The sequence below is a fragment of the Styela clava genome, chromosome 12, assembly GCF_964204865.1.
Source record: "Styela clava chromosome 12, kaStyClav1.hap1.2, whole genome shotgun sequence".
NCBI classification, from domain to species: Eukaryota; Metazoa; Chordata; class Ascidiacea; order Stolidobranchia; family Styelidae; genus Styela; species Styela clava.
In genome coordinates this window covers 11,665,344-11,680,731 of record NC_135261.1, presented here as the reverse complement: position 1 = coordinate 11,680,731, position 15,388 = coordinate 11,665,344, and the positions used below count along the sequence as shown (strand labels likewise).

The window sequence follows — 15,388 nt, the reverse complement described above, 5'->3', positions numbered from 1 at the left end:
GAGCTGCCATGAAGAGGTAAAAACTGCGACTCTAAATTGAAGGACTCAATGTTCCATAAAATTGGCATGCAATCGTTTCGTATACAGTGCCCGTCAACCTTCTTTGAAATGAACCATCTTTTTATGCTTTACTCTAAACCTCTCACATTTTCAATCGATCAAAAACACACAATACGGTTTTTAAATATAAACAGTATATGCTTTTACGGACACAATACTTCATTATTTGCCAAAGTGAATTGAGATGCCTTGGGATGTGTGCGTTGCTCGTATTATTAGAATGATGAAAAGGTTGCCACATCAAGCCATCAAAGGTTGAAAACCACTGTTCTAAACATTATATTTTTGATCGATAAAAGGAAGGATGAGTGGGCTGTAACTTGTAGGCCTACTAGATTTTGAGTAAAAGATAAAAGAGTGCATCATTATAAAAAAAAAGGTGAACGTTCAGTGAGGGTGCAGCGAATGTGAAATATAACTATGAAGTTTAATGTTATTTAATACCTTTGTATTAATAGCATGTGGAATTCAATTGAAAAAAGTCATTTGTACAATCTTGCTGATGGAGATGTATGGTAGCAAAGGCTTTACTCTTATGCAGAGTTATTTTTTGCATCAACCAATCTGTGGCGCGTTGATTGTCTCCATCCGAGAGTTGAAAAAAAATTGATTGACTATTTTTGATGTTTTGCATTATTGCTCATTTGGATTTCAAACGTATAGCTGGTATCAAGGTTTAAGTGTATATTTCGATATATCTGACTGGATTCAATTCAATCTTGCAACTTCACAATATATATACAAACATTGACATTACAATATGTCACATATATGTTGAAAATCCGTGCTCCGTCCAGAAACTTGCTGATAGAAAATTTGATACGTGGTAGCAAGAGAGACAAAAGAAACAAATGGCGAAATTAAAAGTAAAAGGGGTCACAGTCGGCCAGCCTTTGTTATAGCAAAATGGAATAACTTGGTGTTGCAAACTGACTGGTCAGAGTTAGAGAATTTTCATGGGAGGTATAAATATATATACTAAGCTATAGTGCTTTACATGGGATTCATTAAAGATTATCCATATATCGGTAAATCTTAGTTCGACTTTGAAAATAACGTGGGTTCAAAGCAAGAAGTCTTAGTGCCAATGTGACTATATTTATTCATTTCACTGTTGTCTATGTCATGACATTCCTATGACACTGACTCGATGATTAGACTCGACTTGGAGGGCGTTGAGGATTTATTTATCAATTGACACTGTTGAATTTGAAATAAAAAAGCACATTCTATTCTTCTCCAAATGTTTGACATTCTAAGCATTAATTAATTTTATTCTAGGGTCCTAAGTGTCTGTAAAATATAAACATGATCAAACAAGTGCAAATGCTGCTATGTAGAATAGATTTCGTTCTTGCAGTAGGCCTTATACAATTATGACCTCCAACTCTCAGTTTTGGCTTAGATAACTTGTATTTGTTGTATTCTCCTTGGACCTGTTGGGACCGATCTATATGAAGAACCGGAGCACGGAGCAAATTTAATGATCCATCTTCATTGCTTTATGTTAGGTAGGTGGTTTTCCCACGTCTACCAAGACGTTCACAAAAAGTGGATAACGTAAAACTGACGTTATTTTTGTATCTAAATTTCCGAGCCCGTCATTCCAAAATCTGAAAAATGGAAATTTTTAAAATAATTGAGCGTATATTCGGGTAGGATTCCGGGGGTCCGGGCGAGTCCATTGTTATTTTTTTTATTTCAGAAGTTAGTCGACCGCGGCACATTGAGAACGTGCATCGCAACCCTCGAACGTTATATTTGAAATTCTATTGTCCCATTATGGGATGATATACATACAATTTATGAAAGGATAGAACCTGTTATACTTTAGTGCGATACAAAAAAAAATTCTTACAATTTTATATCCCATCACTGGCCTAAACATTTAGTACCTCAGAAGAGATTAAAATCCAGTAGTTGAATGGTGGTTACTCTATTGGTCAACAACACAAGCCAACCATCCTTTTTAAGGCGCATTCATTTGATTATGCTATACTAGACCAGGAAAATTCGGACATAAATGAACCGACTTCTTAAACATAATGCAATTTGGAGTATTTTGCAATAACATACAAAATATACACATTGGGTCAAATAGCGCGGATAAATTCTTGAATAGGCCATTTTAACATTCAATGATGAATTATTATAACATTTTTTATTTCCAATGAGTTGTCAACAAGTCTACGCCTACTAGTATATAAGTCTAAAATAAATTTGTTACTAAATATACTTTTTGTTTTTGTCCCATAAAATTTTAAATCTTCCTGTGTTGATCGGATTCAGAGAATCGCGTTGGTGAGACATCATGGTATATCTAAAAACAAAATGCCATTCTTTTGATTATTAATTTATTTATTGCATATAACAATTTTGAGAGATTCAAGAGTTTTGCCAACACAAATATATTTTCGTAACGTTTCGTCTGACCAAGGTTATACTTTCTCAGACAAATTTCTTAACTCTTGAAGACTTAAAAATCACGTACGATAGTTATCTTCAGTCTTGCATGCGAATTCACCGACACAAAAGAGTAGAAGAGGGATAAGTAGTTAGACCCGTAGAAACTTAATCAACTACAATTCAAATCTATAGAATCTATAAAACTGTACATCTCGTCGATTCCCGAAAACAGTTGAAGGAAAAAATACACTTCATTTAAATGTAGGGGAAGGTGGGGCACGTTGGGACATGGGGCACAGTGGAAAATCAGCTCTCACACTGATACTATATTCGGAATCCGGTTCGCGGTTTGATGTTTCAATCCGCCCTTCGGTGAGTTACAACGTCCCCGCAAACGGACAGCGGACGGGTAGAGCGACGCAAGCTATGAGGTGAAATTGGTTTTGGGGAGTTGAAACTAAAATTTCACCGTTCCAGTTTTTTCTTTTTTCTAACTTAGCCTTTTCAACGTGACAAACCACCGTCTGATATCTTTAAGCTATAGTCCACTGTGAAATATTTATAACGTTGGCGAGTGGATGTGCCTTCCGAATTTCGCCGTGAGATGATCTGAAGATATTTGTTGATTATGGGAAACAATGGACCGGAGTTCAGTGGGACATGCTCTACATGGCACAATTCGACAGTGTTTGATACAACAAGTGCTTAGAGACCTATAGATGCGTTATATTTTTATGTAACATAATGGTATCTTTCGACTCATGGTTCAATATGAAATATATTCGAGAATCAAAAATATTTCCAGATTTAGATTCGAATTAGAAAATGATTTAATTTGTAATGGGATTTTTTGGTGGAATATCTGAAATATTTCGGTTGAACATTGATTTTATTGAGGTCTCCCTGTTTATTAGACGATTATGCTGATTGATTGCTTATTTTTAAGGGCATACTTCCTTGAATTTTGACAGAATGACCCATTGTGCCCCAGGGTCTGTCCGAATGTGCCCCACAAGTGGGGTACAGTGGGACACTTGACAAACGTTTTTCAAAGCATTTTAGTGGTAAGATGTGTGTCGCAAGGGAATTTCTTAGTCGCTGAATAAAATATACATTTACCCCTCTCTGCAATAATCCCGCAAAGTCATATGAATGTGCAGAATAAAGGGCTCAGAATATGAAAAAGAAAAAAAGTGTCCCAACCTTCCCCACTTTCCCCTATATGATTGTTATACTGACTTAGTTAATAAAAACAATATTTAAACAGTAAGGTCAGATGTCTATCCTGGTAAGTTTGATGACTATATTATTTCATCTATATTCAACGAAATTAGGCTTAAAATGGATATGTACGAACAAAACGTACTTACTTTCCTAAATCACCTTCTGGTCGTCTGATTCCCAAATCATGTAGTTCTAGCCTATCCGCCATATCATCATCTTCAGCTCCCCATCCCCAATATTTATTGGAATAACCGTTCACCTGAATTTGTTGTGTATATACTATGTTATTGATCCATAAGGAAGCAAACTTTCTGCTATGGCGAAGTGAAAACTTTCGAAACTTCGAATCATGATTGGATATAAACTGTGTAAGGATTCGCAAATCCATTCAATACGAGGCAATAGTTGTCAAAATCATTGTTACGCCATTTTTTATATTTTATTACAATCATGAAAATTTACTTTCCCAACTATTATATCGACTGTAATAAACAGCTGCCATACAATGACTGCAAAATGATATGCTGTAGCTGCATAGCTCCACCTCGCGGTAACATCTATTCTGTTTTCATAAAATTACCGTCCTGTATTGCTCTTCTGTGAAACCAATGACTCCCCCGACTGTCATACCACAACAGTATGGAACATATTTGAACTTATCAATTCTTGGGGCTAAGTGATCAATTTCCTTTCCACCGCCGCATCTGAGAAAGTATAAATTTATAGACGTATTAGAAATATAAATGCGTGGTTTTTATCAATATATATATATAGTGAATGTTTAAAGTAAACCAACATTCGTTCAGACGCGATATGGCGGTATGACCACTGTAAGTATGACAACTTACTGCATGATTTATAGTCAAGTTGGTTTAAGAAAATTCGTGAAATAATTTTTGTTCGTAACATATATATATATGATATAAAAACGCTTCTATAATGTAATAGTGCATGGACACAACCCCACAGTAAATATATATAATATGATATTACCTATATAGAAGGCTATCGTGCTCGACAAAAAGATCTACATCATGGAATATATAACAATCGAAAGCTTGATTCCTCGCTTTTCCAACTTCACTCGCGAATTCAAACCCAGTGTTCATCAGTCGACCTTTGTTGAAAAATTCGTTCCCATTTTGAGTGACGATAAAAAATGCAAAGCTGAGAAAATATAGAGATTCAGGGTAAAGCATGAGCAACTTTCAATAAAATAGTTTTTATGGAAATTGGGTCAATATATTTCTATCATTTTTCAGATAATTTTGCCAGAAATGCCAGTTTGGTGTCAGCGTTTAATTAATATATAATAGATATATATTTCATCTAGGCTACTGAGTGAATCTTACTTCATATGAATACTCTAAACCAGCGGTTCCAAAAGTGAGCGAAAAAGCCCCCTTGTGGGCGTTTGCGATGACTTGGGGACGCTGATGGCGATTGGGGCAATTGTGGGGCGCTGGCTGTCAAACTGGGCGATTGGCGGGTCGCTGACATCAATACGGGAACTCACAAGAAGTGTGATATTTTATGTCATTTACCTCTATGTTTTGGTTCAAACTTGTTTGCTTGTGATTTCGGTGTTGAAAATTTCTCGCCTAACGTAGAACAGGTGTTATGACTTTTTTAATCCGTATTCTTTCATAACAATACCAGTCTAGCGCATACGGCATACGCTTCCTTCACCATGCACTGCACGTTTCGCTGTACTGTTTGTCTGTTTTGAATAATAGCTTCATTTTACTATCGGGTTCTACGGGGCTCTCAAGTGGTAACGTAAATACAACACCCTTATGTTTTGATTTTGGTTTTCTTATGAGCAACGCGTTGGACTAACGCACGCCAGATAGAACTATCTCCATGTTGCGACCTAATTGGTTCATTCTTATTTCTTGGGTTTTGAAATATCCTCACGTGTGAGGCCGGGTTAAAAGTATTTTATTGCTCTTGCCAGCTCATTCTTGGTAGAGCGTGTATTTAGTGCAGTGACTGCACTTTTACATACCAAGAGAGATTCCTTCGACAGTGTCAGACGAGGAGAAACAAGGCTGTTTTTGACTGAAATGGAGCCAGATATTATCAAGCTGGTGGCATTTCACTAGGCTAAACCTTCACAATATACTAATGATGAATGGAAAATAAAGTTGCTCTGACTTTTTTTGTTAGGGGGCGTTTGCTAGTTATAAAGTCGTCCAAGGGGGCGCTGGCAGAAAAAAGTTTGGGAAACCCTGCTTTAAACTTCTTTCAATGCATTTCATCTATCCTAACTCAAAAAATCCCACTTCATATTCTTACTTGCCCCACAATATATATCAACCTAAACTAAAAACAGTGGAAAAGTGGGTCCATTGCGGTACAAGTGTATGATAAGTGGGACAAGTATAGGTCAGGTGGGACACGACATTAATAGATATTTTTTAAGAGAGGCGGTTGATAACCTGGTATGCGTATATATACATCCAAAAATTGGTATTCAGCCTTAATGTCGTCATTTGCGACAATAGTAAGAGTTGACTCGAAATGGTTATATCATTGGTTGAGTATAATATGGATATTTGGCAAGTTATACTATAACATATTGTTTAATTTATATTCATATAACGTTAATAATCCTATTGAACCCAGATGAACCAACGTATCAATGAAAATGTTAGAGCTTCCGTTTCCGCGAGTCCGCAGAAGACATATGTAGGCAGTCAGCCATACCATGTAATTAGAACATACACAGCACATCACCATATAACTTCTAAAAATGTAAACGAAATGAAAAATCTTTTTTAAGATCCCGACTTTAAAAAAGCTTTTTACTATTTTTAGAAGTTATATTCTGACGCGTAGTATTCATATTTATAAAAAAATATCATGTCCGAAAAATATATTACTACAACTTTATACAAATAAGGCTAAAATGAATATATATATTCATTTTCTACGCGAGAAAACGCTAAGCGCGAATCTTGCTTTTTTTGTTTAATCCAGGTTTAGACGTAGCCTATGACTTCAGAACATATCATCCCAAATTCTATTCACCAACAAGCACTATACCCCAAATGAATTAACTGGTCGTGCAAACGGATTTTGCACAAATGTACTCCTATTCAAATGAACCACTGGTCGGTTAAGACGGTTTCAATCATTCAATCCCATGAATTGATTGACTGGCCTGGAGCAGCCATGCTGAAGTTGCTCGCCAGACGTCGACGGACGAGATTAGCAAGGTCGTATGTATGTATTGTAACTTACCCTAATAAATATAAACAATCAACAGTAACTTACCGAATATTTTGTCTTTGTAAAACTGGAATCAGATGTCCTAATACTAGTCGTAGATGCGTTTCTCGGTTTCGAAAAGGAATTATAAAAGCCACATTTTGTGCTGTCTGGCAATTTGGATTTTTTGGTTCAAAAATCACCGCGTTGTTTGAATTTTTGTATTTATATCCTTCTTCCTTATTTCCAAGGAATAATTCCCCATAAGTCGTTATATCAGCTTGAGTAATATTTGAAAAATTGTGAAAGGTTTGTAGAGCTGACTTATAATTCACAGAAATAGATCCTCCTAAATATTCAATGCAATTAGAAATCGCGGGAACATTGAGCTCTGTAGTAAAATTTACATTTATCATCTCGGTTCCATTTATTCTTGCGGTTGATGACATTGTATTTTCCTTGGCCATTGTAAACGTATGAGTTTCTGTATCTGTCTCCACCGTAGTGTAATATGATAATTGAAATTTCCTATTACCGATGCTTTCCTGTCTTATCTGTAAGACGTAAAGACGAAATACTAATATCATCGACACGTTGATTGCAAAAACCAATACTAACAGTGTTCGTATGGTGCAGTTAACCTTCAACAGAGCCATCGTTATCAACTTTTAATTATTTTTCTGATAGTTTTTAAAAATGAATACATCATGTTAGTCATTTCATTTAAGTCAGTTGACCTAATTTTGTTAACGAAATGAATGAGGAATATATATAGATTAAATATATTCCACCTGATAACATAGCTGCATCTCCAGTAAGTTACTCGTGGCCTCCCACATTGTTGTCACGTTCGAAATGGTATTGTTTTTGTTAGCTTATTGCTGCCAAATATAATTTGATACACCCAACATGGCTGTCAAGATAATTTGGTAACTGTCCAAACAAGCAATAACAACACTAATAACAACCGCAGTTTGAATCTTTTTCAAATACAAAGCAGCAAATACATTCGAGATAATAAATAAGGTAATTTCAATTTACTCAGGAACATAATTTCGTAACTAACTATGTGATTTTTTTTTTTTATAAATTTAGTGTAAAGCTCCTCAAATAATATTCAAACTCTTTGCGGATTCTATATATACCACTAAAATTTTGCATCCCCTTCTCTACACAAAAGCTTCAACACCGATATGCAGCCATATTTAGCATCTTGAAATGAATAGCGATTAGTTCCAATATCGAAATTTTAAGGGCCTTATTGCGTAAATTCGTCGGTATGTCCTGATACTCATGGGTGTTATATTTTTATATATACTTTCCTCTCTGCATTTTATCTCTTTGCATAAGTAGCTCGCGCACACTACATACAGCCATATGCTATGTTAGCGACATAACTAAACTAACCGACGAACGTTCGGAAGGTATTATCTACAAAGATAAAACATCCACAAAAAAATGTGCATGTTGATTTGAATTGCAGCTCAAATAACGGCGCCTGCGAGTTTTGTAAAATTTCGAATTCCGACTGCATCGGATATTCATCAGATATACTTCGGTGCTCGGTTGTACCGACATGTTAATCAATTGCAATATATATATATATGAATAAGCAAAATAACAATCCAACTTGCACAATGGAGATAATCCAGTACACGTCATTAAAATTGGAAATAGTTCCTGATTACCTCATACGGTAGAAATAATGATCTAGTCTAGTTGATAAAATATCACTTCTGCATTTACTTATTCTAAAATAAGAGTATTCGCATTTCCATCACTTTCGACAGTTAGCTCGGACAGTGTAGGAGACCTAATTTTGTTTCATGATCGAAAAACTTCCATAGTTTAAAAACTGACTCGTACGTTAAATTGAACCAGTATGCATCATCAAGTTTCACCTTCACTCTCAGTTAGTTTTTAATTGATGACTGGTCGTCTGGGGCTGCGGTACGATAAGGCTGTCCTATTCTCTTTTGTCTCCCCAAAAGTAAATAGGAAAATCTACCCTACTAATATTGGCCACTCAACGACTTGCAGGAGTAATTGACTCGACTTGAAATTATGAACAACGAACAAAATATATCTAAAGACAATTCTCCGACGGCGACGACATAAGATGGTGTAATATACTAATATATACATAAATATGTGATGACGTATCTTGTAGGAAATGACTGTCGTTTGAAATGGTGTCATCCTGAACGGCCTATCCCACTATACAGTGGATACCATTGTTTTTCAACGTACCGTGAAGTTAAATTCAGCAGGCTTCATTCAAGGTTATCTTTTAAGGCACTTATAAAAATTAGAGCCTCCAGTAATGAGGTTTTGCTTATGTTAAACGTTCACGTGAATAACGGAATGGTCTGTTTCTTCCAAGCTAAAATAATAAAATTTGACGACTAAGCAATCTTTCTGTTTGATTTCGTTAATAATGGATTTTAAATACTGAATTTTGCCAAGGCTTATAACTCGGTTTGTAAAATTAATCTCCATGCTAACTGCATTCTTGAACGCGAGCAATTGGGTCTGATGGTGACTTTACTTCACCACATATATACAGGATAGATATTAACAAGCAAGAATTTGTAATCAATGGTAATCTAAGTCTTCTGTAGCAGTAACTATGTCTAAATATCAGATTACAATAGTACAAAATATTTTTACGTCTGATTTTTAGTAAATTAACGCAACAAACTGTCTGCAATACAAAATACCAAAAGTGTGATTCATTCATATTTTTTAATTTAATTCCTTTTTGTGAAATCGAAAGGATATCCACCGGATGTGCCGAATTAGAGAGTACTGTGTCATACTATCTGCTACATACTGTCTGCTATACAAAATACCAGAAGTGTGATTTATTCATGTTTTTTAATTTAATGCCTTCTTGTGAAATCGAAAGGATATCCACCGGCTGTGCCGAGTTAGAGCGTACTGTGCCATACTTTTCTGCTTCGCAAGGCTTCTGATAATGACACCCCGTATACCTAAACTCAATAATAATTCGGGAAATAAACAAGTTATAGATGGTGCTTTACACGAGAATGAATAAAGAGCAAATACCTTTTTACCATCTAAACCCAAAGCATTTCAGCAGCAATCAGTGATATTGTTTGTATCTCAAATCTGATTCGTTTCTGCATATTAGATTGGGTTCTCTTACTAAAATCGAATCACCCCTTCAGACTATCGTAGTTATTCATGGTTAAGAAGCATAATTATTCGTGGGTAATGAAGCATATCTTGGTGGATAGTCTGTCGTATATTACACTGTGCATAGTAACTTTGTCGATTATTGAAGCGATAAACTGTAGAAAAGTAGAACCAACTATAAACTAATCTGAATACAAATTCTCAAAAGGTAGGCCTATATCGGCTGAAATAAACGCAAATTTCACACAACTATATCCACAAATCGGGCTTTCTCGACAACGGAATCTCATCACAAAAACGGCTAATTAATGCACGACAATTCGCGTTCTCGTATCCTGAGATGAAATTCCGATTGGTGTCAAATTGCAAATGTATTCATGCTGTACCGCGATCAGAACAATACGCGTATGTGACGATAAAAGAAAAATAAAGTATAGAAAACACACACAAATCATGTGCCGTTATCTATATTCTAGAACAGGGGTTATCAACCTGGGTTTCGCGAACCCCCAGAGGTTCACGGTAAGATCTCCAGGGGTTCTTGGATGACAGTTGAGTTTTTATGTGTTGCTATTTTTCATTTTCTTTACTACTAGAGAAAAATGAGTGCCGATTGAAACTCAGCCTAGAAGAATTTCCCTGGTCTTGCGTTGTTGTGACGCATCAATGTGAAATCCACGGCTTTGCAGCCAAACTACGGAATCTCAACGACAATGCATTGCAGAAAGTGATATATAATATGCTAATTGAAACTTAAAAGAGAGATTTTACACGAATATTTAATTTAGTTACATCAGTTCCAGTTCGTCAATAAATAGTTGTTGCAGCAAATTGTTAGTCAATATACTACAACTCTGTTTGGTGTCTAATAACTCGGAGGTATTTAACAGGGAAAAGGTTGAGTACCCCTGTTCTAGAAGGATAATATTCGATTTTAGCACGATTCTTGTATTTATGTGATATGCAGTAGGATGGGGATGAAACAAAAGCTTAAAACTTTTATATGACTAAAAAATCTCTTTTCTCCCTGTTCAAAGTCTTCGAATAATGATCAAATACAGGTTTACCGAACTGCAAAAATTTAGGGTATTTATAGTACGTATGCACTGGCAGGTGTCTATATTTCTGAGTTAAAAAATAATTGGACTGGGTTTTAACAAATCGTAAAAAACCACTATTCGGGGTATGTTTATGAATTTGAAAGCACAAACATAAGATCTTCTATTGCCACATCTGTCTAATTAAAACCGTCAATCACATACAACTTTTTGGCTTATGTCAAAACTACTTAACTTTTAAAATGCATGCACCTGGAGGTATAGAATTCCAAGGTAAATTTTCTATTCCCACCCCGGGTTATTATGCGTGAAGTCGACGAGAAGATACGGCTTGTTATATTCATTTTTCATGGCTTGCCATATAGCCTGCATGAGTCGTCAGTAACGAATATGTCTAATGTCTTTCCGGGAAACCAGAATTTATTAATTTTCAACTTATTATAATATTACCGAGCATGTCAATATTCGAAAATATATATCTATATAAGCCGTACTGTACTTGCTGTTTGCTTAGTTCTTCTTATTTTCACTAACTTTGTAGAATTTTTCTAAATGTTCTACTACTGTTTTATCATTTGCCAAAATATTACATTTATATAAATGAATTCCATTGGAACCTCAATTATGCTTCAGTCTTTGTAAATTTTTCTCGCATAGGCTACTCATTCTGTGCTGTACATTATGCCATCACAAACATGTTTTTATTAGACACGTCCGTGTACATAACGATCATTTCAATATTATGTTGGTGTTCTTGTTAGTATTATTCTTTTCTTTCGTCATGATGAAATTGCTTTTCTCTTATACTGGACCAATTGCTTTGAAATTTTCAGTGGTGAAAGATTGAATTTTTCGCTAGAAGTCTATTACTTTTACTTATTTTAAAAATTTCTGTGGACTTCAAGAGATTCATTTTTTGTGTGTCATATATTTTAGCACAGCTCTCTTGTTATTTACACTATATTTTTTGTTATTATTTCATGTAATTTAGGCCTACTTTTCTTGTTTGAATGTGTATATATATATAAGTGGTTCCCAACCAGTGATGATCTGAAAAAATGGTAACAACCGCACCTAATTCGTGTACGCAATACTAATTTACAACACGCTACCAAAAAATTTTGTCTGCCCCAAGATAGAGCCGAAGAACTACAATGAAATAGGAATTCATTATCTGAAATATGTCTGTTTATAATTACAAGAATATCCATACCAATTCAATACAAATGCTATTGTTAGAATATAGCAGGACAAATTTTCACGGGGTCAAAGGTCGGTGGAAATCCACTACATGTTACTGCTGTACTAACTAACTGTTTCCCCGCAATGTAAAAAGAATTATTACGCAACAAAACGTAAGTTAATAACTAAGTTTACCAGAGAAACTAAACTTTCCATGACATAATTTTATTTCAACAACAGGAACGCAAATGCAATAAAATGTTCAACAACCGGAACGCCGTTCCGGCTACAGCTCATCACTGTTCCCAACTTTTTATGGCTCGTGGTCCCCGTGTTCATCATTCCAGTGGTGTATTTAGAGTATGATACACGAGAGAACATGAACTATTATTGTCGTTTTTCATTTTCTTAGTTTTCCCCATGTTCACAAAGATAATGAAAATCCTAATTCTAGGATATGTTAGTAAATGTTCAGTTTGGGTTTTTTGTCGGTAATTGCTGCCATTGTTCGTGCTTAGTATATGAAACCGATCTAACTTTGTATATTAATTTTATGAACACGTAATTAGAATAGGATTTGAATATTTATCCCGGGGAGATAGAGGAAAGACGGCGTAACCATATGGCGAACCACTGCCTCTCGTCCGGTTACCATTTCTTGTCGGTTATTATGGGATTAGGGAGTTATTTGTTTTCGATAGCGTGGATGATCGTGAGGGGAGCCGCGAATTATAAATATTAGGAGGCTAATAAAATTGATCGAAACAAAAATTAGTCGTTTTGCGATGATATATGCAATTCGCGCAATAACTTTAATCGAAGTATTTTGTACTTGTTTTATATTGACGAAAAACTTGGTGCATTTCCCACAAAACCCGATAGTCATTGTTCAATAAACCTCCGCTCTACAACACTCCTACGTGGCTGGTCAGGTCTTCGTATTGTTGGATTTCCTCGCGTTAAGAAGACATTAAACTGTACAATGTTCTTCTGTAACTGGACACGCATAGATGGAGATATTTAGCATCGGCTATTCATCCAACTGCCCACGAAATAAACTGTATTGTTGTAAAGTTCCATTACATTTGATCCCACGACAATTGCACCTATGGAAACTTCGTTTTGTGGATATTAGAACCCATACTAACCCTAACCCATGGATTTTAGCACCCACATATAAATTGAACCCGCGGATATACACATGGGTTCAAATGTACGGTGACTGCCCACGAAAGGTGCAACAGTACACAATGTGATACCGCGCGAACAATGGAACTTATATCGTGTACTTTTTTTTAACATCGTTTACCTCAGGAAGAAATGGCATATCTTTTGTGCGTTGCGAGTAATAAACAGAGCGCATCAAAAAATCGAAACTAGGAACCTGAAACTAAATTCACATAGGCCAGAGTTTCGTTCAAAAGCGAGCCTGCCCTATTTTCCTCACGTCAGCTACCACCTTGCTCCTCTAAATCAGTGGTTCTCAACCTTTTACTCACCGCGTACCACTTTTGTGTTCTTTACCACGGCCGCCTACCACCGACAAAACCGCTTTTGTGGCGGGAAACAATGACACAACAAACGCTCTATGGTAGTATTTATGTGGCACTACAATTTTAGAGCTTCATGCAAAGTTTCAAAAGGCTCTAATCATCGCCATCACTGAACTATCGCAAAACTCTGGACAAATAAACTTTGGTCGGCGCTAGCCGCTATCCGGAACTGCCTAACCTAGTCTTCAAATTATTTGGCCTCAAAAGTCGAGATTATGCCGATCAACCAACACATACATCAGGTAATAATAGTAACATCCTTATGATGTATCTATCAAGTATCTTGACACGCGTTGACCAACCCTCCGAAGTCCGAACGGTCCCTTAGTTGCTGATAATCTCAATGCAAATGCATTGTGGACGTAACACGAAAAAAGGGAGAAAATATGCCAGTCTCGTTATTTTTAGGTGGGCAGTAGCGGGTGAGAGCACTCTATAAAGAGAAGGACTGGTAACGCTATAAACTACTCACCGAATACATTCAGTAATAGAAGATAAAGAGAAAGCGTTTCTGCCATATTTCAGCCACCTCAGAAGTCGGTTGTTGCAATAATTCAAAGCTTCTGGCGTACCACTTGAAAAGCCCCCGCTTACCACTAGTGGTATGCGTACCACAGGTTGAGAACCACTGCTCTAAATCTGAAGTACGATCGGACCCCAACATAAATCCGCTTTAGGCCCAGACAAGAAAAGTTGCAAAAAACAAACGGTTTATATATGAAAGAAGAGAAATAGGAAAATGCCTTAACAGCTCAAATACGCGAATTCAACTATGCTACCTATAATACATGAAAAATATGAAATGGAAGAGAAAATGACAAAATTAACTTCTCAAACGGAGCAGCTAAAATTAAAATGATTAAAATAAAAAGGCAGAAGCTCAAATATTTTTGTCAACAACTATTTTGCAATCAATTTTAATCAGAATGCAAATTCCTAAACTTTATAAAAACTTGTAGCAAATCATAAGGAGTGTGGAACAGTGATTTCCAAAACTGAATGATAAAAAAATTCTTTTAATTAGCATTGATTTTACATTATGCCTTTCCGTGATTTATACCATGTAAATATTTAGTGTAAACAAAGGTATACAAGATAATAGGAAGTCACAAGGTAAAAAGTTAGGAATGTAATTTTAATGAAACTGTATGAAAACTGGTAAAGTGCAGCAACTAGAAATCAACACAAAATAAAAAAAGTGAAATACAGATATGAAATGACCTCAATCACTTTAGTTAAGGAAAATGAGAGGTTTGTATTGTTTTATTTCGAACCTAAGTAATATAATTCTTCGTACAACTTTGGACAATGTTTATTTTAACTTCGATAATGCATACAAATATCTTGGGCACTATTCTAGAAATGAATTGTACAATTTAGTAGAGTAGACTGTACTCCTCATAAGCACCATTATATTTCCTAAAAATCTACTCATGACTGGTAATATCATTTGGATTAATTTAATTTCAACCAGATAGGAGATATTTGGCTGATATTTTTAGCTTCTGGGAGTCTCTTTTTAAGTTTTGTGTC

The 15,388-nt window shown here is 35.6% G+C and overlaps 1 protein-coding gene across 2 annotated transcripts; it reads right to left on the bottom strand.

Moving 5' to 3' along the window:
• Positions 1–128: 128 nt before the first annotated feature.
• On the bottom strand, positions 129–7,840 carry LOC120329647 (beta-1,4-galactosyltransferase 4-like). Of its 2 annotated transcripts, XM_039396369.2 has the most exons (7): positions 7,695–7,840; positions 6,970–7,457; positions 4,684–4,857; positions 4,271–4,394; positions 3,837–3,949; positions 2,297–2,380; positions 129–1,673 (listed from the first exon to the last, which is right to left on the bottom strand). In XM_039396369.2, the coding sequence occupies exons 1-7, from the start codon at positions 7,740–7,742 to the stop codon at positions 1,568–1,570; spliced, it is 1,137 nt and encodes a 378-aa protein (XP_039252303.2). In that variant the 5' UTR covers positions 7,743–7,840; the 3' UTR covers positions 129–1,567. The 2 variants fall into 2 exon arrangements, with proteins under 2 accessions (XP_039252303.2, XP_039252302.2); XM_039396368.2 differs by lacking the exon at positions 7,695–7,840 and having other exon boundaries at positions 130–1,673; positions 6,970–7,600.
• Between the last annotated feature and the right edge of the window lie 7,548 nt (positions 7,841–15,388).